This window comes from Rattus norvegicus, chromosome 18 (assembly GCF_021556685.1).
Source record: "Rattus norvegicus strain SHRSP/BbbUtx chromosome 18, alternate assembly SHRSP_T2T, whole genome shotgun sequence".
Taxonomy (NCBI): domain Eukaryota; kingdom Metazoa; phylum Chordata; class Mammalia; order Rodentia; family Muridae; genus Rattus; species Rattus norvegicus.
Genome location: NC_141551.1, coordinates 34,758,950 through 34,785,641, shown reverse-complemented (window position 1 = coordinate 34,785,641; position 26,692 = coordinate 34,758,950). Strand labels below are relative to the sequence as shown.

General features: G+C 44.0%; 1 protein-coding gene across 42 annotated transcripts in view; it reads left to right on the top strand.

Moving 5' to 3' along the window:
* Ppp2r2b (protein phosphatase 2, regulatory subunit B, beta) overlaps positions 1–26,692 on the top strand; it is a 427,050-nt gene that overhangs the window by 367,577 nt on the left and 32,781 nt on the right. For all 42 annotated transcript variants that reach the window (NR_073588.2, NM_022209.4, NM_001402382.1 and 39 more), the window contains one exon: positions 11,189–11,353. Coding sequence is in view for 41 of the 42 variants with exons in the window: in NM_022209.4 (NP_071545.2) it covers positions 11,189–11,353 (165 nt within the window). In the remaining variant the exon portion in view is untranslated. The remainder of the gene's footprint in view (positions 1–11,188; positions 11,354–26,692) is intronic.

The following is a 26,692-nucleotide window of genomic DNA, read 5'->3' as shown; positions in this document are numbered from 1 at the left end:
ACACACAGGCATGCAACTCACACATAAACATGGAAAGGGTGTTTAATCAGTGGATACAAAGCTACTTAGTCCCTACCACAAAGACTTCTGTATAATCGCCAGAGGCTTCTCAGGGGAGGTGTCTTTAACCAGGTTCTGGCATTAAGATACATCTGGAGAGACTGAGAACTGGCCTTTGAGTCTGTGACTGGACATGACACACTGTGTGGACCTGGGAATGGGGGCATCTGACTGCAGGTTTTTCCTGGCAAAGCAGCTGCTGCTAGAATGTAGATGGCGGTCCCCTTTCCCTCCTTACATCTATTCCAAGAGCCAGGGATTTGCTGGAGCTCAGCCAGATGTCACTCTGAGCTTATGCTTCCCCAGCCTAGGTGGCATGTTTTCTGAATTTTGCCTCTAGGCTTTCAAGAGGGAAAGGCACTTTCTCAGGCATTTGGGGAGACAGATGCCTTGGGGAGAATGCAAAGGGGACATATTAATAGTGCCGTTTAGGTTATCTTCTGCAGATGTGTGACAGCCTGCCAGATGCCAGCATACAAATGAGACCATAGCACTCACCCTTAAAGCTGCCATATGTAAAATAATCATTGTCATCATGTGGGAGACAATAACTGATATCTATATAATGCCTTTCAGCCAGACTGCCCCAGGCAGGAAGGCTATGCAAACTAGGGCCATTTGCCTCTCAGCACTGAAGTGTAGCCACCTCTGGAGAAGGTAGCAGCCCTTTCCACAACAGACTCAAAAAAGTATCAAAAACAACCCTTTTCTTAAATGCCTCCTATTTAGTGCATTCTTCTGTTGAGCCTTTTATCTACCAAGGAGACTGGAGCATGGCTTGGGACTCCTGCAAAGCATGGTGTGAGAACCACTGAGGTAGGAAGCAAGATGCTTCAAAGAAGTGTATGGACTGTTTTCATAGTTATGTGTTAGTTATACCGAGTGGTAGAAAATACAAGCCCCGTGAGTTCACAGACACTAAAATCTCCACTTAAATTGCAAACCGTATATCAAGAATTAACTCAGGAAGACAAGTAGAAAGGAAGTCTCGTTGGGCAAAAGGAAGCCCAACACTAACTTCATAGCAGACAGCTTAGGATTTTGAGTCTAACAAGAATAGAATTCTCACCCAGGCCCATGACTTTCTGACTGAGAACATTCTCACAGTATGCTTTTTTACCCACCAAGACCCCAGACACCCTCTCTCTCTCTCTCTCTCTCTCTCTCTCTCTCTCTCTCTCTCTCTCTCTCTCTCTCTCTCACACACACACACACACACACACACACACACACACACACACACCACACCTTAGAGAAATAGCTTCCTAAGTAAATGATCAGTAGAATAAGGGCTGATAAAATCATGCTTCTTCTCAAAAGGATAAAAACCTGAAAAGTCAGTCGGGGGGTTGTGCTCTATTGAACTCACTGCCTGGATCGTATCTCAATTCTAGACTCCTCCTTTGGCTCTAGAGTTGGACGATATTATAAAAGGTCACTTACTATATTCTAATAAGCATATAGACACAAGAGTCTCTGAGGTTCAGGGTTTCACATTTAGCACCAGAGAGCAGCATACCAATCAGCCTACCTTTCGTTCCTGCATCCAAAGCCAACCAGATCTCCTGTATAACAGGTCCTATCTTAAAGTGAGCAAAACTGTCTCAATGCATCAGGACCATAATAGCACATTTCTAGGTTAATAATCTTCATATAAAGTGCCAAGCACACTGCACTAAGCCTGATGATGACAGAAAAGAGAAAAGGAAATGAAATGCACTTTCAGAATGACATGCTACAAATAACAACACATGTGGGTGTTTCCACGAGACAAGCTCTTTAAGGAAAAAAACATCTAGTTATTCAAATGTATTTTTAAAGACCCGTTTGGACCAGGAAATAAAGGAATTTTTGCTGAGGGACTGATTATTGAATTGAGATATTCAGAGGAAGACTAACCTAACTGTTGCTAACTTTGGCACAGAGATGTGTTTAGGTGAGGCTGCTCCTTGTATAAGTTCAGTCTCTGGATGCCTCTAAAACAAACAAAAACCTGGATATCTTTACCTTGCTCCTAGCATCCTTGTAAGGTGGCTTCTTTTGTCACTTTGTGCCATCCAGGGTGCAAATAGTCTCTAATCTTTGATTTCTAGTTTCTAGTACAGCCCTGGGTAGCACCATGGATTAGTTGCCTCCCGTTACACTTATGGATCAGTTTCAGACAAGCCTGACACGGTTGCCTGATACATACTTCTTAAGATGTCTTTTATCCCACCGTGGGGGCAATGGCACAAATTAATTTTAGGCTGGCATTTCATATAAAATAATATCACACCTCGTCTTCTTTCTGGTGCTGGGATCAAGTTCATGCATGCCAGGCAAATGCTTTACCATGAACCAGATCCCTGGCCCTGAAGAGCATCCCTCTGATGACAAGCACAGCACATAGCCTGCATGTACTGAGACATCACCCCAAAACCCATTGAAAACAGCCCTGAAAGGTTTTTCCTTCGTGGGTTTTCTGCTCTTGAAAATGAAAGGAAGCTTAGAAGAGACCCCTGAATCACAAGCAAAAACAATAAACATTCCTGAGCACTTGCTATGTAAACTGAGGTGACATCAGGAGCAGAGCTCCTTCCCCATGGCATGGCCCTGTAATATGGGGAAGTGAGTAGGATAGGGTTCAGTTGGAGAGGTGGAATCTAGGTGATTGCAGAAAAAAATATTTGAGCTGGGAAAGAGAGATTAGCAACCTAGTGATGGACCCATGCCCATGAGTTGGCCTTGTAGGTGTATGACTATCCAGGCAAGAACAATCTTCAAGACACACACACACACACACACACACACACACACACACACACACACACACACACACACACACACCAGACCTTAAAGGACAAGCAGGTAGAAGCCCACAGACATGAGTAGAAGATTATCACAGGCAGTAGTCGGGAGGGAAGGCTGAGGAGCAATCAACAGAAACTGTAAATTTGTCAGCTCTCAGGGAAATGTCTAGGCTTTCTCTTAACAGGTCTCCTATAACTCAGGTTGGCCTTGCTCTATAGCCAAGGACAGTCTTGAGCTTCTGATCCTCTTACCTTTACCTCCCTGTGCTGCCACTCTTAGGGCATGCAGGGCTAAAACTTTGTGTACATTAGACATTCTACCAAATGAGCCCTATCCCTAGATGAGGCCTGGGCTATTAAATGTCCTTCAGTTAGGCCATTCATGGTGGTGCACACCTTCAATCCCAGCATCTGAAGGCAGAGGCAAGAGGATGTCTAAGTTTGAAGCCAGCTTTGTCTACAAAGTGAGTTCCAAGATAGCCAGGACTACATAGAAAAACCCTGTCTCAAGAATAAAGAAATAAATAAATGCCCTCCAGACAGACCCACCCTAAATGTGATCCTTTTTTATTAATATAGATTCAGCTGATGAGGGGGTCTTTAACTGTATCTGTAAAATCCCTCCATGACTACACTGAGATTACAGATATATGCTATCTCTTGGAGTTTCTTTATCTATTCTATTCTATTCTATTCTATTCTATTCTATTCTATTCTATTCTATTCTATTCTATTCTATTCTATTCCATTCCATTCCATTCCATTCCATTCCATTCCATTCCATTCCATTCCATTCCATTGAGACAAGGTCTCACTGTATAGCCTAGGGTGGCTTGGAACTCACCACCTAAGTGCTTTGGCCTCCTGGGAGCCATGATTACTGGTATATGGTACCACACCCCGAAACTCTCCCCTTCTTTATACATGAGTTTCCATGTTCAAGATCATCTGAGATTTTATAACTGGTTCTATTTGAGGATTAAATTTTTTGCAGCCTTTCTCCAAATTATAGTAAATCTACATTCAACCATGCCAACACAATCAAACACATAATATCCTACATGTGTCCTCTGGGATGCGTAGACAGTAAGGGCACCTAAATGGACTCTTGGATCCGAAATGTTCTCTAAGACAATGTGGGGCCTTCTGACTTGTGTACAGGAAGAATCTGTGGTTATGGGCCTCTCAAGCGCTCCCTAGTCATAACGAGTGCCGCAGCCAGTCTTGTGAAGCAGCCTGTAGATTTAATATGGCGTCATGCATCTCTGTCAGCCCCTCAGCCTGAGCTTGGCACTTGGCAAATAGTCCATGGATATTTGCACACTGGCTTTTTAAAGCTGCTAAGACAGGAATATTCCCTGAAGTACGCTTCAGAAACCATCAATGTCTTACCAATGTCCTTTTAGGCTAATAAAAGTGATTTCTTTGTGATCACTGCTTAATATCCAAGGATCAAATTTGAACCTTAAAAAAAAATAAAGATCTCATGGTAATGTATGTCCCTGAAAGGAAATCCAACTGTTCTAGGTCAGAGTTCAAGGCCGACATGTAACTATTTCTCTACTTCAGAATTGGCAGACTTTCTATAGCAGCAGTTCTCAACCTATAGGTCACAACCCCCACAGTGACTATATATATATGTATATATATATATATGTATGACTATGTATATATGTATATATGTATATATGTATATATACATATATATCAGATAATTTACATTATGATTCAAAATAGTAACAAAACTGCAGTTATGAAGTGGCAGAGAAATAACTGTATGGCTAGGAGTTACCACAATATGAGGAACTATATTAAAGGGTCTCAGGTTAGGAGAACCTATGCTACAGAGCCTATAGCATGTCGGTAACTTCTGTTGCATTTGAAATCAAGTAATTTCATCCAGTAAAGGTAGCACAGCCTGCCTATGTCTGTAATGGCCCTGAAGGATCCTTCTCAGCTCTTGTGAACCTGGCTGGCTTAGCTAGAACATGGGGAAAATCACTATGTATCAAAAAAGTTAGCGCGATGAATCAGAGGCATGCATGGACAACCACTCTGACCCCAAGACACTGCGAGGAAATGGTTTCCTTGGATACATGTACTTGCTCCAGAAGATAGGATTTTGTCTAATATGAAAATGATTTAAGTAATTTTTCTCCATTATCTCTTCTGAAAATTAAAATCCTTAGAGGCCGTTAATGGGATTCTATTCATTTAAAGGCAAATACATTGAACCCTGGAGAGATAAAGTGACTTTCTCAAGTTCTCTTGGCTAAATAGAAATGGGATGAAAACCAAAGCCTGTTCTCCCAACCACGTTTGCTACAATTACGGTGTCTATCCCAGTGTTGTCTTGAACTCTCCCCACTGAGCTGAGAGGCCTGTCTCAGCTCTCAGGGATGACTCTAAACAAAGAGGCTCCTGTTAATTAAATGCTGGCTGTTTTCTTGGTTTAATAGGACATATTCACCATAGAGATCTTGGACAATGAAACTAAACAACCAATGACTTCGTGCCTCCGATTCTGCCCCTTCGTTGTGAGAAGGCCTGCTAATTCAGCCATATTGGTTGGAAAAGAAGAGAGTAGGGGGTGGGGAGTGAGAAATACAAACTCTTTATTTGTAAAGAGCTTTTCTTCTGTATATTCTGGGGTACTCCACCCCTCACACCACCACACAGAGACAGACAGACAGACAGACAGACAGAGAGACAGACAGAGACAAAGAAACAGAGAAAGAGAGACAGCGAGATAAAAGCAAGTGAGAGAGAGAGGGAGGGAGGGAAAAAGAGATACTATCTACCGTATCTGTCAAGCACAGTTCCTCTAACACAGACCCTGTAGATCAGGGTTGTTTCTGCTTTGGTCTCTGGCTTATTCACTGTACCTATAAGACCACTAGCTGGTTGTTCATTTTCCAGGAACATCGTGGCATAAGTAGATGAGTGGACTCCAGTTATTCACAGGTGACATGCACATTGCTTCTGTTCTGTGTTTCCTGTCCTTTCCCCTCTGTCTCTCATTCATCATATTTTCTTGAATCACCAGACTATAGAATCTATTTTGTGCCTAACTTCCCTCACCCGAAATAATATATGATAACATAAAATCTGTCTTAAATATCATTATACTCTAAAATACTACCTCCTTGAATGAAGATGTGGGAATGGTGTGGATTAAAAAAAAAAAAACCACTCACAGATGCACCCTCATAGACCCATTACTACATGGCCCACCTGTCTTTAAGCCCATGGCTCTTGGGTATAGGTTTAAATTGTACTATGTCCCCAGAATTAGAATTTTGCATACAGTGGCTATTTTTTCCCATACTCAGACACTGCACTGAAAAAATAATTTAACGACATCGTTTTTTTTTTGAAAGTTCACTTTATCGTGTGTTTCTGTATATTTATTTAGGTGGCTGTCAATCTTTCATAATCTTGCCACTGTCTGGAAGCAGGGGAGTGATAGTCACAGAGAGCTTGAGGTTTCCCAACTTGGATGCTGTAAATGACTTTGAAAGGCCTCCATTCCCTCTGCCCTCCCACCCTGATCCTCTCCACCCCTCATCCTACTGCTGATGCAATTTATGGTTTGGGCTGCTCATTTGTTTGAAGCAAATCCCTGGAGGGGTGACCTCCTGGTGTCTTCAATTATTCCTTTCAAGGATGCCCTAGGCAACTGCCTGGCACAGGGGTGCCCTCACCTTCCCGCCTTCTGCCTTGGAAGAATGAAGCTCAGCTGCTGGGCTGGCTGTGCCCCTTCTCATCCTCAGAGCTGTCTCCAGAGTCCCCCTGGAGAGCCACATTAACCCCTTTTGTTAGCAGAGGTAATTTGCCTGGATTTAGCATTAATAAGGAAGACTCTGAGCAGTTGGGGTCAAAAGAACGGATCAGTCAGGCCCCAGGGTTAATTTAATGGCAATCTGTTGGCTGTCTGGGTTGTGTATTAGTCATGAGCCTAGTGATGTCTTCTGCTGTTTAGTTCTTTGAAACAACCGGGAAATGATTTAGAGTGCTCAAAAGGATCAGATGGAGAAATTGACTGTTAAAAGACCTCATTCCATTTTCCAGTAATACAGGGCACCTTGTGTTGCTAAGCCCCTTTCCCCTCCATCCCTATATGCAGGGGAATGAGTGTCCCTTGGAACTTGAGAGAATATTGGTTAGGATTTCTGGGCATCATGAGTGTTCTTTCTGTCTTCCTCAGTAGACATCAAATTTGGGCCAACTAGACTCTCTCACGTGATTCTAGAATTCAGCAAAGTCTTCCCTTAGGAAATAGGACAAGAAAGTCCTTGTCAGGCTTTTGTCCCAACTTCTAGTTCAAGAAAGTTATATCATAAGACGTCAAAATCCTGGTTCTAGAAAGTACCAACTGCCTTGCAGTTGGCGAGCATTCAGGGGCATGATGGGAAGGAGATAGAGCTCTCACCAGTAAGCCAGTCTTCATTCCCTAGAGACAGGCAAAACCACTCAGGGAAACTGGCCGGGCGAGGCCATTCCCCATAGAATGCAGTGTGGCTGCATGTAAAAAATTCTTGCAGAAGCTTGAGAGCCAACCCCAGCTCTGCCCCATGCAGCCATACGACAACCCTAAGGGATTTATCTCTGAGGTCAGCAACGTAAATCTCATGCCACCAAGACTGACAACCTGAGTTCAATCCCCAGGACCCACACAGTGGAGGGAAAACCTGCTCCACAAACATGTCCTCTGTGCACTTTGGCAGACTCGAAATAAGTAAGTGGTGTAAAGCCACTATTACACTGATCATCCCTGTTAAGCTCATGGGCTCTGAAAAAAAATAAACAACAACAAAAAAAGCATATGAATATAGAAAAGGGATTTACAGAACGGAAAAGGAGAAGGGAGACAGAGGTGGGTGAGGTCAAGAATAATCAGAATTAATGAATACATGGACGAAAATGGCAAAGAACAAATTTAAGACACAGAAGTTTTTCCTGGTTAGAAAAGAAAAAACCCATTTCACTCCATCTCCCCATCTGAAAATAGGGCTATTAATGGCACTGCCTCCATCTGCCTGAAATGAAGGACGGATGAAGCTGTAAGACATGTAGTCCAGACAAGCTCAACACTTGGTAGACACCAGCTATTTGTGGTCATACTAAAACGGGATAGAATCCTGGCTTCTTCCTTTGGCCGAACCTGAGTCAAAGACAAGCTCTGTGAACAGGAGGAAGACTCAGACTTTGGAGAAGACTCAAGTGGCTTCAGATGAAAGTGGGTGGGAGGCAGAATGGATCTAGAAACAGTGGACAGGGGCAGATCCACGGGGCGCTGCTCCAGGAAGATGTCCTTGCTGGTAGGAAGATGCTCCTGGAGGCACAGATGTGCTTAGGCTCTTTTGTTTCCACATCTCCTGACTTTGGAGCTTTATTTTTAGGTAGAGAAAAATAATCTGTGTCTGTATCACTTCCCTCTCCCACACAAGGAAGATGTCTTCCAGTTCAGCTTGCTTGCTGAGCTATACTGGTAGAAGCAAAGAAAGCTGACGCCAGATTTTCTCTCCTTCCTTTGGGGAAAGGAAAACATGCTTGCTGGCACTGTAGGGTATGGAGGCACACTTTCTGATGGAACCTGACAGCAGCCCATAGGAAACTCTGCTTGCCCCGCCCAAAGCCATACCCACCAAGCCTAAGGCACAGGTCAGCCACCGGAAAGCACATCAGAGTTGCAGCCTGCAGCACCCTCCCAAGCTGTTTGTGTTTGTGCTCCAGGTGTATACCCCAAATGCAGAAGCTGAGTTGAGAAGTGGTGTTGTATGAATCCAGAAGTGCATATGTCCCGTGCAACCAACCAAGAAATCTTTGAATCTGGCTTTCATAGATGAAAATGTGCCAACAGGCAATGTTAGCACAGGCTCAAACCAATTTTAGAAGGAACACAGTGGGGGTTCCTAAGAGGTAATCAAATAGAAGAGGCACAGCCTGGTGTAAAGTCATTGTAGCAAATCGTATGTGGCAACAGATGTAGCAGGAGCCTAGGTGGCGCTTGCTTGTATGTGTCCACATTTGTTACCTAATTGGTACTACTGGGGCTCAAACTGGGAGCATGTCTGTCCCCATGTACATACATTCCTAGCCCATACATTTTCATCTTAAGCACTATCTGTTTGCTTTCATGTAAACAATTAAGCCCATCATTTTGGGAATGTTGCCTTTCTGCTTAGGTGAGACAGAAATGTGACAAAATTTAAAGATGGGTTTTAAGAAAAAAAAAAAAAACAAAACCCTGGTGATGCATACAGGAGCAAACATCACACAGGTAACCTATGAGTAGTGGAGTCAGGGACATGCAGGTCCCCTTCTCAACTTTGCTGCACCCATCATCCAGTGACAAAGTGCAGCTGGTCCGTAGACTGAGCCTCAGCTCCAGGCAGGAGCCTCTCAAACTTTTGGTAGGTGGTATCAGGGCACATACAAGCCAGTTCCTTCCTTTCTGATGAACAGCCTTTGAAGAGATTTTGTTATTTCCACTGGATTGCCTTTGTAAACAAAAGCCGAAGTTTTTCATTCTGATATACAAGAAAATATATATGTACATATGAACACATGCATATACATATATAATATGTATATTACACACACACACGCACGCACACACACACACACTTTTTATGGCAAAGGAACGTGTTGAGAAGATGGGAACCTGGAAGCTAAAACTGAGTATATTATACATGATCCCAAATTCCTCACTACACATAGATGGTTTCTTTCTAGTCCTTAAGTTCCCACTCAAACTCTCAGCCCTAGTAAATCACTGGAGACTAGATAGCCTGAATATTCTAAAGGAGGGAAACTGGGCTTTGTGAAACCTCCTAGGCTTTGCACCTGGAGTAAAGATCCAGTATTGTCACTCACTGGCTGTGGTTGATGAAGTAAGTGTGTGTGTGTGTGTGTGTGTGTGTGTGTGTGTGTGTGTGTGTGTGTGTGATATATGTGTGTGTGATGTGTGTGATGTGTGTGTGTGATCTGTGTGTGTATGTGTGTGATGTGTGTGTATGTGTGTGTATATGTGTATGTGTGTGTGTGTATGTGCATGTGATGTGTGTGGGGTGTGTGTGTGTGTGATGTGTGTGTGTGGTATGTGTGATGTGTGTGTATGTGTGTGATGTGTGTGGGGGGTGTGTGTGATGTGTGTGTGGGGTGTGTGATGTGTGTGTGGGGTGTGTTATGTGTGTGTAATGTGTGTGTGATGTGTGTGTGTATGTGTGTGTGATGTGTGTGTGGGGTGTGTGTGTTTGATATGTGTAATGTGTGTGTGATGTGTGTGTATGTGTGTGATGTGAGTGTGGTGTGTGTGTGTGAGAGAGAGGTGTGTGTATGTGTGTGATGTGTGTGTATGTGTGTGTGTGAGATGTGTGTGTGTATGTGTATAATGTGTGTGATGTGTGTGTATGTGTGTGTGATGTGTGTATGTGTGTGATGTGTGTGTGTGTGTGTGTGTGTGTGTTCCTCAGCACATATGTGGAAGTCAGAAAATAGCTTGTGGAAGTTTGTCTCCTTCTACCACGTGGACCCCAGAGATTGAACTAAGGTCATCAGTTTTGGTAACAAGCACCTTGACCTGCTGAGAATCTCCCCAGCCCATTAGCCATGTCTCTTAGGAAACTTCTTGAATGTTCACAGAATTTCCAGTTCCACCCCTGTAAATGGCTGTAAAGGGTGTTATTCACAGTGTTGGTGTAAGGATTAAAGGAGACAAAGTTCAGGATATGCCCACTGAGAGGCCTTTAGTAAACCTTCATTGAGCAGCTGCTGCACTGTTCAGATACTTCATGGGAAAGGATCTGCAGCCTAAGGCAGATGAAATTTATCAGCAAGGAATCCCAGTAAGAATTCAACTTGAATAGTCTGGCTAGCGTGGACCTAACTTAGCTGTCATTACAGAGTGGCAAACACTCTTGAGTGGTCTTGTGGGCAAGACTGTTTGTCTTCTACAAGTCACAGAAGATGAAATTGAGAGGAAGAGTCAGGAAACATAAGTTCATTGACACACAGCTTCACAGCGTGACACAGGCTGGACATGAACTTACAGCAATCCTCCTGCCTCAGCCTCCTGAGTTGAGTAGTTAGACTCATGAGCCACCACACCCATCTTAAACCTAAGTTCTAATTCTGCCTCTGACTACTGAAAATCCCTTTTCTTAAAGCCCCTGAGCCTCAGCTACCAGAAATCACTACTACCTGCCCTTCCGCCACCAGCCTGCCAATGAGATCCCCCTGTGTGTAGAAAAGGCTCGCATCTACTCATAGCAAGAGCTGCTAATGCCCCAAGTTCTCCCCCATCCCCGGGTCCTTCCTTGACTCGTCTGTGCCAGATATCGTGGACATCAAGCCAGCCAACATGGAGGAGCTCACAGAAGTGATCACAGCAGCCGAGTTCCACCCCCACCACTGCAACACCTTTGTATACAGCAGCAGCAAGGGGACAATCCGGCTGTGTGACATGCGGGCATCTGCGCTGTGTGACAGGCACACCAAGTGTGAGTATCACCACAAGGGCCTTGGGGGTGAGGTGTCCTGGCCTCTGGCATTCGGGAGGAGGGGGGATCCTGGAAGGGTTCCATCTCATTTAACACCGGGAGTAAAGAAATCACAAGTGTTAAGCTAATTTTGGAGTCAGCCCCACATTCAACATTTAACGTTCTGGGAAGGGGAAGCCCCATTTGGGGTGTGAAGCACACAGGTGCAGAGGAAACCTTGCCAGCCATGACTGGCTGAGCAGCGAGCTGATCTGAATTCTGTGTGGAGATCACTCACTGCTGTGAGGAGGATGACCCCAAGGAGTAGCCACAGATATGGTGAAGAGATTGTTAAACAGCGATACAGATAAGGAGATAGGACGGCACTCACAGTCAGCAGTAGAGTATTCCAGGTAGATCTTGGCAGATTTGCTAGAGTGTAAAGGTAGTGAAGATACTAAGGGGGTGAAGAAAGGATCAGATGGTGGTTCTCAATCTTCCTGTCCCTTAATGCTGCAGCCATTTAATATAGTTATTCCTGCTGTGCTGAGCCCCTACTGTGAAATTATTTTTGATGCTGCTTCATAACTAATTTTGCTACTCTTAGGAATCGTAGTGTAAATATCTCATATGTGATCCCAAAGGGGGTCACGACCCACAGGTTGAGAACCACTGGGTTAGCCCACTGGGAGAGTGGGAGGAGGTAGGAGTAGATCCAGGGTTAGGGGAAGGGATAGGGAAAGGAAAACAAACCCAGTGATTGACATGAAAAGCGTGTGGGATGGGGGCTACTGGAAGTCATACTAGGTATGAAGCACTTGTGTTCAGTTTGGGACCTGCCTTGGGGGACAGGTTCTCTCTGGTAAGTGAATGTGGAACAAGGTGGAATACCACTGACTTAGATATCCCAGAGAGTACCACTGGCCTAGAGATATCCCAGAGAGTACCACTGGCCTAGAGATATCCCAGAGGGGCCCCCAGAAGTGCCTCACAGTAGTGCCTCAGTGTCAGCCTAGGCTTTAGAGATAGTCAGGTCCACCTGAATCCTGAATGCAGAGTCATAAACACTGAACTGACTGGAGAAATTGCTAAGCCCAGAACAAAAACTGGAGAATGCTTAAGGCCTTTGAAGGTTTTAGAATGAAAATGGTTTAGGACAGTACTTGGGGAGTACAGCTAAGCTTTGGCACTTGGTGACCTCCTGAATCCCCAGAGTCCCCACAGGGCAGGTATCAGAAAAGATCAATACTGTCACGTGAATAAGACACTGCTGGCATCTGGGCATGAGGTAGGAATAATCGATGGCAACAGAATGGTCACTGCGCTCCTCTAGAATCCCCACGCCTACTGCTGTAAGCCACTTAGAACTCCTACCATTTTGCCAGGTACAGGAGACCCCATTGTTCATAACTTAATTCACATTCGCTGAGCACACACCGTATGCCAGGCATGTATCCAACTCTGGAGTCACAAGGAGGAGCAAAGGCAGATGCACATCTCTCTGTCTCTTAGAGCTCACTGTATTAGCCAGGGTCCTGCAGAGGATGAGGAAGGATTGGCATGTATACAGAGATTCAGTATAAAGTACTGACCTATGTGTGAAGATTGAATGGTTGAGTCCTGAGATCTGAAGTCAGCAAGCCACCACAGGCCACCAGGCTGAAGATCCAAGTGTCTCAGGTCAACTACAAAGGTGTGAAAATCATCCCAACCCCAAAGCAGTAAGGTGGAGAATAGCTCTGTCACTCACAAGAGGACCAGCTCTTTCTCCCAATCAAGGCTTCGCCTGACTGGCTGAGGCTCATCCCCATTAAGAGGTCAATATTTATTCAGTCTATTAATTTAAATGTTAAACGTATCCCAAAACACCCTTGCAGAAACACCTGAATGTCAGACCAAGCATGTGAGCACCTGTGACCAGTCAAGTTGACAGAGAAAATTAGGCAGGCTGAAGAGTAACGACACCTGCCTCCATCAGAGAATCACAAACAAACAGCATTGCCCATGGGCTGAGGGGCATGAAAACAGCAGCATGTTCTGCTGTGTGTTACCACTGTGGGGATCTCACAAAGCAATGGCTGCTCATCTGAAATGTAAAGACCAAGGAGAGAGAAGCGTATAGGGAAGCCTCATCCATGTGCACAGAAGCAGGAAGTCCAAAAGGGCACATACCCAGGACCCCCCCCCCTCCAGGCTCTTCCCTCCAGTCCTGATGCCAGGCACCCCTACAAGATCAAAGTCCAGAGGACAGTCCCTAGGGAGTCCCAGGAGCTAGTGAGTGGCCTGTAAGCTAGCCTTCATCATCAAACCTGCCTACTATGCACCCCAGCCCAGCCTAGCTCTGCATTGCAAGACACGAGCCTGTTAACCTAATCAAAAAGAAATAGATTCCTTTTCCTGACTGGGCCAAAAGACTGACCCTCTTCAGAGCACACCTCCCTTTGTTCCAAAGACACCCAGCCCCAGCTCCTGCCAGCTGGGGAGGCCGGTGTCCCGACCTCCTGCCTGACATTTCATATTGATTTTCTCCATCCTCCTCCAGTACCAGCCTGCAGTCGGCTGAGGTTTGGCTGAGGCTCAGCCGAGGTGTGTGAACAGCACGACAGTTCATCAGAGTTCAAAATGAAAAGCAACATTGGCTTTCAGGGATGAGCAGGGAGAAGGAGGGTATTTAATAACTGTCGGCGTTTAATCAAAACGCCGAGGAAAACCGTGTTATCAGAGCCGAATATATTAATTTCCATATGTCCCTCACTCTGCATGCTCAGCAGGGGTTGGAAGGGATGATTTGTCCTCTCCGTCTCTATTTTCTGATTTTTTTCCTATCCCTTCTGGTGGTGGTGAGGTGTTTGCATTTGTAGTTTGAGGCGCCTGAGACAAAGGGTGCTGAAGGCAGCAACACTCTGCTGGCTAGATCCGGCCCTCTCTCCTTCCACATACATGTTTGTGGAGTATGTGAGGAAACTGGGCAGGTGGTACAAATGCCAGCTAAAACAGAAAGAGTTAAAGTCTGAACTCCGCCCAGAATCTGCAGGGATTATCTCTTGTCCTGTCTCCACCTTCTAGGTTCCAGGGATCCTGACCACCCTAACCTGCTTCCAGGACTTCCAACATCCTTTTCCCCCCTTCCTGTCTCAGGGTTTCTACATAAATTCTACCTCTACCTGGAACACTATTCCACTATGATCCTTAATTGCCATGTATCTGGTGTGGACCCAGACTGAGCACCTATGGGAAAGAGACGGGTGGATGGTCCAATGACTATCAAAGTGTATTCACTTATTAAGGCTGTTTTAACAAAGTACCTCAACTGAGTGACCTAGACACCAAGATGTTTCTGTCTCGCAATTCTGTTTTCAACTTTAAAATTTTATTTAACATGGGTCATGTAGGTGAATGTGGGCATACATTACCACACCTTTATTCATTCTGTTAACTTAAATGTTTAAGCTTGTGTAAAGAACAAGTTTCAGGAGTCCATTCTCTCCTTTCTTCTCCTTGTGTGGCTTGTACCATACTGTATACTCCAGTCTAGCTGTCGTGCAGACTCCTGGACAATTCTCCTATCTTGGCCTCACATTTTCCCATAGAAATGCTGGGATTACAGATGTGTGCTGCTGTATTCAGTGTTTTTCTGTGGACTCTGGGATCAAGTGCAGGTTTTCAAGCCCATTTAGCAGCATTTTTTCCAGCTGAGCCATCTCGTGGGCCCCTGTCTCATAATTCTCAGAAAGGTGGCACCTGGCAGGGTTGGTTTGGCTGGGCACACACTTCTTTCCTTCACTTGAAGAGACCTGTTTTCTCTGTGTGTGTACACATCCTCTTTCCAGTATGCATCTGTGTGCAAAACATTCCTTCTTTAGAAGAGTTGTCTTGGATTAGGGTTCACCTAGTAATGTCATGTCCATATGATCACATCTTTTAAGCTGCAAAACAGTCACACTCTGAGGCATGGGGGAAAGATAGAACCAATGTTAGTTGAAGGTGGCAAAATTCAGCCCTTAACAGGAAGGAGAAATGAGGAATTATGCAAGTGTGTAGGCACAGGAGCCTTCTGTCCTGGTCTTGTTCCTTCCTCCAAACTATTGCTATCCCTCCAGGCAGTAAGGACAGAAAAACTGACAGACACAAGGCTCACACAGTCTTCATACAGAGTGAGCACAGTAAGTGAGGCTCTTTGTAGTCACTCAGTTGTAGTGGAGACACAGGAGCAATGGAACAGGTCCATGAGAACTGTACACTGATGTGTTACAGTTCTACAGTCATTTGGGAACTTTCCATGGTGCTGAAAGCAGCTTTCTCTAAAGAGGATTTTGACTTGTTTCAGAGGTTCTAAGCTAAGAAGTCTACTTCCTACTCAAAAATCACCCCTCAGTGATAATAAGTATAGTTTGAGTTTAAACCTTAATAAGTCAAATTATATTAGCAACATAAATATTTAAAAGGCAGAAAATGTTGATAGTAAATCATGAAGCATTTTGTTTCAAAATGTCCTTAATATATATATAAACGATTTATTTAAAAATGAAAGTAAATTTGCACACTAATTAAAAATGAAAAGAAGCAAAGAAATCCACAAGTACGAATGAAGTACTTTGCAGGGATAAACAGAATTTACTTTCTGAGGTCCTGTAGACATACTTGAAGACTAGAACAAGTGAGTAGCCTGTGAAGAGCTTAGCAGGATATAAAGCTACAATATAGCACTGTGGGGCTGTTCCCAGAGACCACAAGAGACTACCTATAAGGAAGGATGTCAGAAGACATGGGAAAGGAGCCTGTTTTATAGATTGGCTCTTGGTGGTAGATGTACTTGTATAATTTAGAGAGTCCATGAATAAAAGGAGAGCACCCAGGGTACCTTAACTCCAACATGGGGTCTGCAGGGGAAAGGGACACTCCCTACATGCCCCAAAGTGCCCATCATGAGTGTATGAAGTGTGCCAGACGGTGTGGAGTCCAGCCTGGTATTCCCTACACAAGGCCCAAGAAAGTTTTACTCTTTCCTTCCAAACAGTAGTGAGTGAACTCAAGAGACTGGGCTAAGAAGTGCAAGGAAGACTAGGTGAACACTATCAGCCTATGTTACAGTGACCAAACTGAGCAGTCTTGAGAAGGTTACCTCTCTCTGCCTCAGTTCACTCACATGCAAACAGTAGTTAGTGGCCATATTTGCCTTGTAGGTACTTGGAGGATTAAATGCAGAAACACTCAAGAGCCCTCAAAATAGTGTCTGACACATAAACATGATGCAAGACAGAGACCCTCCCCCTCTCTTTGACCCTCCCCCACTTCCTTCCCCTCTTTTCCCTACTGTGTATCTTATTTTAAGAATGAAACCAGGAGGAGAGGCATCAATAGTTGAAGAAGTAGCGACTTCATCAACCATCATCAAAGCTGACCTCTGTGATGTTTCACAACATCCAGGAAACAAGCCAAATGTGCAAGTGTGGGCCCAGTGCATCCTACCCTGTGAGGCACCCACCATCATTACTCAATCGGAAAAGAGAAAAACTGATATAATTACAGAGTTTATAGAGACAAACACAGCTATGGTTTGACCCAGATCTATGCAGTTCACTCCCTTCTTATCATTCTGGCCTTTTGTTTATCTGTCCATCTCCCCACTGCTCTTGATAAGGGACATAATGTATGCTCACTTTGTGTAGGAGCTGTAAGAAACCTGTGACTGTGCTCTCTTCCCACCCTTACCACCTTGGGCGAAAGCATCACATCCCTGCTACAAGGTATCCATGTCACAAGAGCTAAACAGGCCATTCCAGGGTGGCATACTCTGAATTCAGCCCACGTTTCTGTTCTACGTCATCAGAATACTAGGACTCATTTATACAACTAAGATCTATCAAACATCTTCTGGATTTTGCCATCCAGAAGGTGACAGTCCATGGGGCAAGGGAGCAAGTACATTCAAAATATAGATAAGCAAAGAGTTTTTAGTTAGTGGTGCAAGCAATAGGAAATAATAGAGGGGCAGAGGGTACCTGGGGTGAAGCTGTTTCTGCAGAGTGCTGTGAAGGAAAGCCTCTGAGCTAGAGGTAAATTACTAGGATTATTCAGTGATGATGAGGGTTCTATTCAGGAATGCCTATATTTGAAGAACAAACCAAGGCCCAGAGGATGGAGATGAGTATGCTGAAAGCAATATAAAAAGGAGGCAAAAAACAATGAGCTATGAGCTATATTTTGTGTAACCGGGAAAAGTCCATTGATTTCATTCCTAGTGGGATTAAGGAGTCATGAGCAGGAAACTGAATATAGTCTTATGCTGAATAAAGTCATTTTGGTCAATGATAGGATCCCCTAAATTTATACTACCTACTGACAACCCATCACTTTTTATACTGCCCAGTTTCTCACAATGCATTTCTCAGAATGTATTCTGGCATGAAGAAAGACTTAGCTGGAGCTATGGAGATGGTTCGCTGGATGAAGTGCTTCCCCCTTATGCATGAGAACTGGACTAAAGATCTTCAGCAGCCATGTAAATGCTTGACAAGCATGTACCTTGCCTGTAATCCCAACCTTCAGAAGGCAGAGACAGAGAAGCCCAGAGCATGCTAGCCAGCTAGACTGGCTGAATCCATTGACTTCAGGTTCATTGAGAGATCCTGCCTCGATATATAAGGTGGAGAGGAAGGAAGGCATCCGTCATCAACCTCTGGCTTCACACATATGCATACATATGCATGTTCCCCCATGCCAATGAAACAAACAAACACACACGCATACATGCACGCACGCACACTCCAGAGAGAGCACCATTATGCTGGAATGTGTTTATAACCTTAAGAGGCTTCTCAAAAATGGGGTAGCCAGCCTGGGAGCAAAGAAACCAATTGGGGGACTCTTTCCATTATCTCAGGAGAACTGATAGACACTCTGACCAAGGGAGGGACATAGGTGTGGTCTACTTCAAGGTAAGGCTGTGAAGGCTTGTTGAGAGATTTGAAATGATAAGGCAGAGGAAGGGGGAAATTTGAAGTCATGTATTGGTTTAGGTGATACAGTGGAAAGATACTGGAGTGAGGAGGCTGAAGAAGAAACTGATTTGCTGTAGAAAGAAGCCTGCTTCTTCAGCTATCCCCAAATAGGGATGTCTATGAGTCATCCAATTACAGAAGTCTAATGATCAACTATATACATTAATGCGGAAGCCCAGGAAGACATTACCTTACAGGTATAAAGTTGAGGAGTCATGCACATATTATGGTATTTCAAGTTGTGGGACCAAAGGATTTTACTAAGACATAGTGTGGGCAGAGAAGAGTGGGGACCCAGGACCAAGGCTTGTCAACACTTAACAATGGGGTACAGAGGAGAAGCTAGGAGATGAGCTTCTTGGGGTAAGAGGAAATCAAGGCATGTAAGCAAAGCATGGGGAATGGCAAAAAAAAAAAAATACTAGGACTGATGGTATCAAATTCTTCTGTGATGCCACCGAAGATGACACTGGGGACACGATCATGAGATTTGGTCCTGTGATAGCCTTTGACTATTAAAGGGAAAGGAAAAGTGTACTGTAGTGCCTGACATGCTGTAGTGTACATCTGCTTAGTGAAATGAGTCATGTGATGCCTATATCAGATCACCCTCCAGGTATGGATTAGGTCTTTCACCTGAATCTTTACTCCACTGTGTTTTGGCCATGTTTGCATTCATTTGGCATGCCTCTGATGATTCCACCCTGTTGGGAGGAATTGGCTTGCACTGGGGATTTAGAGGAGATCCAGCTAGTCATGGAGGTCCTGAAGAAGGAGCCAGGGTACCTCTCTACAGTAGTGGGGGAGCCCACAGCACCAATCCCTCGAAAGACTCCACTAGCAAGCCTGTCTTCATGGTTCTTTTTTACCAAGTAGATCCTTTCAGAAGGGCAGGACCACAGCCTAAATCAAATTCACAGGAATTTCTTCCTTCAGGTGGCACCAAGGCAGACTTTCTATTCAGTCTTCATTCCCAGAGAGCATGTAAACGTGTCTGGCGTGGACAGTGTATAAGAACCATCAGGTCTTTTGTATTCAGGAAACAAAGATGGCGGCACTTCAGGCCTTAAACACTGACATGTTCTAGTGAGTAGCCTCATTTAGAAAACAGCTATGAAAACAGAGCCAAGTTTGAAGCCCAACCCAAAAACACAAATCAGAAATGTCATTGTCCTCCAAAGGTAGAAGGCATGTAAGAGGATGCATTGTTTGTTTTGAAATCCTCTATGTCTTATTTAATTACCCTGCAGATTGGTATCAGTGCTCTAGTTTATAGATAAGACATATAAGTGAAGAAACTAGCCCCAGGTTCCAGGGTTAGAATCAGATTCAAACCTATGTCTATCTACCTCACCGATCTCCTGTGTATTTAGCAGGGGAAAGTACATGATTGTTTTCTTGTTTTCAGAATGATAACTTATGGGTCTGCAATTTATGCAACTCACATTGGCCCCATGCCCTACCCTGGCCTTTTCTGGCTGTAGTTTTAAGTCAGCTCTGCATGGGCAGTAAAATCTACTCTCATCCCTCATCTCCAAACTTAATTGCCAAGCCCAGGTTCTGTAAGCCACTAGGTGCCCTAATAAACCTGTGTCTCCTTTCTCGGGCCCGTAATGGAATGTGTCTAAAGGCATCAACTCTAACTGCAGCTGCAATTCATCCTAAAGTCTCCAAAGGGGGCTCAGTATTGATCTGGGGTGTAATTAACACTGTTTACTGCAGGCGAGCTTGGTTAGGTTAGAGAAACAAAGCCCTTTATTAAAATGCTTATTTCCTGATGACAGGATTACAAACACACGGAGACACACACCCCACCTGACGAAGAGCCAAACAGCCTTTCTATATGAAACAGAATACACACACACACACACACACACACACACACACACACACACACACACTCACTCACCATGTCTACTCCATTCAACTTTAGCAGCAATTAACTGCAGTGCAGACAAGCCCCACATCCAAGTAAAAATAGAATCCCTTCCCCCTTCTTCCGTCTTCATTTCCATTTTTGATTAATTTACCAGTTCTGTCAATTAGTCATCCTGGAGACTGCAGTTGAGTGGATTTTCCTAAGGACTAGAAAGCTTATTAATTTTGGAGGTAAGCGTCATTCATTACCAGTTGACACTGTCCCAGGTCCTGCCTGCTCCTCTGCCCAGGGTCTTGGGCAAGAAAGCAGTAAAGGTTGAAATTACCACCTGCACATGGCTACAGCCTCCCCCACCTACTCCCAACCAAGACACACAAGACAAGAAGGTCACCTTGAGGTCCCAGGTGGCTCTGGCCCTAGAACATGTCTGGGCCACCTTACCTGTGATTGCCATCCATGATGAGCCATTATAAACAAGTCAAGGGCACAGATGAGTATCTATATAGCTCAAGGAAAACAGAGTCAGGGGACTACCTGGCATGTATTTTCTCTGTGGAGGCTCCCTGACCTCTCAAGTATGTTATCTTGTGCTGTCAGGATCCTAAGGTAGCCCATTCTTTCATGCCAGAGGCATGTCAGGAAATCCAATGCTTCCTAAACACTGTAACAAAGACCCCACAGCCCCAGTGACTTCAAGCCTCACATTGCTGTCATCTTGCCATTCTGGCGTCCAGACATCTAGCTTGGGTGTGACTGGCTAAAACTAGGCTGCCTTCCCATAGAACATTGAAAGAATTGACTTTCTGGAGCTTTTAAGCTTGTGGAGATTGCCCCCATTCCAGGGTTTGAGAATCCAGCAATAGGGAAATGAAAACCTCACATCATACCGCTGCCTTCTTTTCTGCCCCATCTTCTTAAGGACTCTTGTATTCGCATGGAGTCCACCCAGATGAAGAGGAAAAATCTCATTTTAATGTCAGCTAATTAGCAGCCATAATGCCATCCAGTCTTACTTCCTTTTTGTCACGGAAGGGGTCCATAGTCTGCCGGAGTTAGGATATAGATATCCTTGGGGCCAATTTTTTGCCCACCATACACCTCAAGTTTCAGCTAAGGAACCTTCTACCAAGGAGACTTCCTGGACTCACAAGCCAGTTTAGGTGTGCTCTCTGAACATCAAATGCCATGTGTTGACTGATCTGTTTTGTTTTCCCTCACTAAATCAAATCTCCCCTATGGCTAGACACTGTTTATGGCTCCCTAGGCACATAACAGAGTGCTGAAAAAAACCCTCTATAAAAGCAAACGACTGTAATCATGCAAAATGATAGTTGCATCTGGTGCTTCTCTTTGAAGGGCTAGGAAGGCTCACATAAAGGAGTAGTTGACTGGATTCATTCATTTCTCACTTTAAGAATGCATCTCTAGCAGCTGGGGTTTAGAATAGTGATAGAGAATGTTCTTAGCAAGTGGGAGGAAGAGTTTGCAATCTCCTGGGGAGGGAGGGAAGAGAGAGGGATAGAATGAACAGAAAGAGATGGAGAAAAGGACTCACTTTATCATGTTTAACTTGCATTAAGGTTAATTTATATTTTATTATATTATATATTTACATATTATATAATATAAATTTATATATACTTAAAGTTCATGAAAACAGGGAAAATGGCAATAAGCAGGCCATGATTTCAAAAGCTGCAATGCTTTTATAAATTGGAAAACACAAAGTAACTTTTGAGTGTGGGAGGAGTCTGTGAAATAGTGGCCATTTATTACTCATGTATTCCACTTCTGTGTATCACTGCCAAGCACTCAAAAGATGGAGCCTTCCATCCCTGCAGTACCTACTCAAGGAGAAGTAATCAAACACCAATCACATGGACAAACATATTTGGCAAAGAGAGATCCTGGAGCAGAAGCTGCAGCAATACAAAGGCTCTGGGTGGGACTGTGCTTGGTAGGTGAACATCAATGAGAGAGGGTGGGCAGTCTATTATGAGAAAGACCAGCTGGGGAAGCTGGTGACCTAGGGCATGTGAGGACCTACGTTCAGACTCCCCTTCACACAACTGGTACCCTACCTGCTGTATGCCACCCATAGGACATGGGAGTTGGGCAACATGATAGCCCTGTAAGCCATGGTAAGGACTTTCAATGTTACTATAGTAGGGAAAGGGACATCTAGGAAGGTTTTAGGGATAGGAGTAGATGGGTGTCTGTGGCCATTTAGGAATGAAGCATCAGAAGAAAGAGTGAATACTGGGAAATGAGAATGTTCTTAAGATGTCAAATCTCATGGTTTGGAGCAATGCCAGGGTATACATTAGTAAGTCCATTTGTAAACTAGCTGTGGAGGGTCAGGTCGAGAGCCAAGGATAAGGGGGGCTAGGGAGATGGCTCAGTAAAGTGTTTGCAACTGTGAAGGCATTAAGTTGATCTACAGAGCCCATGTACAAAAGCCAGATGTGGCAGTGCGTGTTTGTAATCTTGATGGTTCAATAAACATCCATCTTAGACAACTTGGCAATTTGCAGGCCAATGAGGGATCCTGAGTCAAAACTGAGATGGGAGTTCCTGAGGAAGGATGCTTGAGGTTGACCTCTGGCACATACGCAACCATGCATATATGTACATATACATATATATACATATACATTTACATATATATATGCATTCACATACAGACAAACAAGGTTTTGGTTTGAGCACAGACCAATTCATAACTTCTGTGGACTCTAAGATTCTTGGAAAAACTCATAAAATGTTTGAATTGACACATTTCACTAAGAAACCTTGGCAGTCCCTCCTCATTTTTTATCTTCAATGATCTTAATGAAAACTCTTAAAGGCCATAGCTTTTGCTTAGTCCAGACTGCCCTACCTTGATTTCCCAAATGCTAAAGTTACAGGTATGTACCACTGTGTCTACTTGTGTGTCTTTGGGTTGTTTGGTCAGTTGCTTGCTTGGTTTTGATTTTTGTTTTTGGTAACTGGAGAAGTCAAGATTCAGGGACGACTGGAACATTAACAGTGATCTGGTTTATTTCTTACTTTAAATGAATACCACCGCCCTTAGTACTTGTGTGCATTGAAAGATAGAGAAGAGAAGGGGGAGGCTCTCTTATGTGTGTAATTGACCCGTGTTAAATATATCAGCTAATTCAAGCCCCTGTATGTGTCACATGATTCTATTTTGACAGCTCAGCAGGTGGCATCAATAACTGAATCTCGGGGGCTGCCATCCAGTCCACTGGCTTTCAGTTTGTCTTACAGGTCCTTTATCTGTTGGATTGCTGTGAGGACCTGCTGTCCCTCCCATCATCACCAAGCACAGAACAGAGCTCTGTAGCAGAAGGAAGGCAATGAATGCTCCACTAGGCAAAGCTCCTTCAAGCTGTGATAGTCTCTTTTCTATCTTTAACCTCAGAATAAGCATTTCAATAGGATTTATCTTTTGTATGGGCGTCCTTAACCCTGGGGTCATCCAGTACATCCGGAAATTGTAATGGCTTTTGAAAATCCCTGCACTGAGACAAAGTTGTGAATTGAAATTTTACATGTGAGGGGGGAAAAAAAGGATCATTAAGCTTAGGAAGAAAACATGGAAACTGAAGCAAATATTAACATAATAATGTGCTGAGTGTGGTGGGATAGAAGGGCATATGCTGATGCAGGACAGGGAATTATGAAGTGTTTCTAACATAGAGTTTATTTTAAGCTGAACATGGAATTTAGATTCCCAGTGTCAAAGACAGCAGATGCCAACTAAACAATGCAAGCAGGTGGTGCTCATGGTGCATGCCTTTAGTCCCAGCACTGAGAAGGCAGAGGCAGGGCAAGAGAATCTCTGTGAGTTCAAGGCCAGCCCAGTCTACAGGACTAGTCCTAGGACAGCTAAGGCTATACAGAGGACCCTCTCTTGAAAAACATGACAAAACCAAAAGCTTTGCAAGTCAAACAACTGCACCTGTGACGTCAGAGTAGAGTGCTTGACTCACCCTGAGGTCAAACCCCAGCACCACCCAAAAAGAGTTTACTCTGAATAAAGTGTGAAATAATTGAGCTGAAAAATGCCTTCACATGCCTTTTTCCCCAGTGTACCCTCTGTGTTCTCAAACATCATCCATCTCTGTTAAGAACCTCCTATGTTCCTGTCATCGCTGGACCACAGAATTATGAACTGGTGTTAGTCAAATGCATACTTGTTGCCCTGGGGAAGTTATTCATGGTAGGGACCAGAGGCAGAGCCAACCATAGCCAACCATGGTGGTTGGAAATATGAATGAGTGTCATGAGATCAAATGTGAGATTAAACATCACATTTCTCAGAACATAATAAAAGTGATTCTTTTTTTTTTAAGAATTTTATAGAATTTTTTTCCATCTAAGACCCTCTCCACCCCTATACCCACTCAATTTCACATTATTTCTCTGGAAGGAAGGGTTTTTTTTAAGCCACTAAAAACATGGAGTCCAATTTGTGTTGGCCAACTACTCCTAAACATGCAGCCTTTCCTGGAGTGTGATTGATATACCCAGTGTCACTCCATCAGAGAACTGTTTTATCTTTCTCCCGGCAGCTATCTTTCACTTGTCAGAAGCCTCTTGGGTAGGGGTGGGTCTTTATGGAGCTTTCCCTCATCTGTGATGAAATTTGCTCTGGCTTGAGCTTCTGCAGGGCTTACGTGTGCTGCCACAGTCTCTGTGGGTTCGTAAATGCATCTACTTTGTTGAGGCTGCAAAGGACCATTCTTTAAAAATCACTACGTCTGGCACATAGACTCTCCACTTCTCCCCTTCTGCATAGATGCCTGAGCCTCAAGGGGAAGGGTCTGATGAAGACATCCCACTTGGGGCCAAATGCTCCAAGGTCTCTTACTTTCTGCACAGGGTCCAGTCGTGGGTCTCCACGTTAATTCCCCTTTACTCCAAGAAGCTTCTCTGCTGAGGGTTGAGCGATATACATTGGTCTGCAGGTATAACAATACGTTGTTAGAACTTGTTTTATTCCCACATTCATTTACTAGAGCTGATTCTTAAATGAGGGTTGTGATGGAGGTATTGGGTATAAGATTTTCCAATTCCCAGAAAACTTTACCTCAGACTCAGAATTGTTTCAATTTTACATTTTTGTCCTACAAGCTTTCCTGAAATTTTTAATAACCTATGTAATGAACTCTAATTTTTGCATTTAAATCGATTTAGCACGTGTGTGTACATGAATGCATACATCCACTATATGGAGGTCAGGAGACAACTTTTGGAAGTGAGTCCTCCCTCTCACCTTTTATGTTCCACAGAAAGAACTTGGGCTCTGTGACAAACACCTTTGAGTAAATCTGAGAGTCATCCCATGGCTCTATAATAGAGTCATATGCAAAATTATTATTTGATACAAAGTTATATGTAACTTAAGGATGATACTGTTACTGGCCAGGGCCCTGCTCTACTTGAGAGTTTACTGGAAGCAGAAGCTCTCTTTTGTGCTGGTCTTTGCAACTTTTGTTATTTCTGGACATTTGATGTCAGTGCCAGCAGACAAGCAGGATCAGCAACAAGAAACATTCTTTGGTGTTAAAATTCTCACCAAGTCCAAGGGTCCTAAGACCTTTAGTCCTATAGTAACAAATCCTTGAGCAGGCCTTTGAAGTCAAGATTCCTCCTCCCTCAACAGCAGCCAGCATTACCATTGTTCTTGGGACAAGGGTGTTAAACCCTTTGACCCTTAATTACCCCAATGCTGCTTTTATCATCTTACTTGTAATTGTTGTTGTTGCTGCTGCTGTTTCTGTTGCTGTTGCTGTTACTCTTTCTCTTATTCTTGCTCTTGCTGCTGCTGCTGCTGCTGCTGCTGCTGCTGCTGCTGCTGCTGCTGTTGAGTCTGTTGTGGTTGCTGCCAGTGCTTCTCTGACATTGCTATACTGTAGCTCCCTGGCTCTGACTCTGCTGTTATCAGAACCTCTCAGTGGTTCCTATGGCTGTGCCCCTGGTACTGTCAAGGCCATGTGGTTCATTCTATAGCTGTGATGTTCTCCATGGTTTTGCCTTTCCTTTAGCTGTCATGTGCCGCACCACTTAGATTTTGCATCTTGGCCTATTGGCTACTCACTGCTACTGCCTCAGCTACCACTTCTTTCTTTGTAATACCAGTTCAGCCTATTCTACTGGACTACGAGGGAAGGAAGGAAGGAAGGAAGGAAGGAGGGAAGGAAGGATGGGAGGAGAAAGAGAAAGAGAGAGAAAGAGAAAGGGAAACACTTGAGGGGAATGAGACCGTCTCTCAGCAGCAAATAACTTTTCTAGCATGCAACAAGACTTACATTCAATCCCCAGTACAGAAGAAAAAGAAAGAGAAAGGAAGAGAAAGGAAGAAAGGAGGGGAGAAGAGAGGACAGGACACAACCACTTAAGAAAAACATCATGATGGCAAACAGTTCTGAAGGTTATCTCCCATTCATTTGGTTCAACATGTTGTCTGGA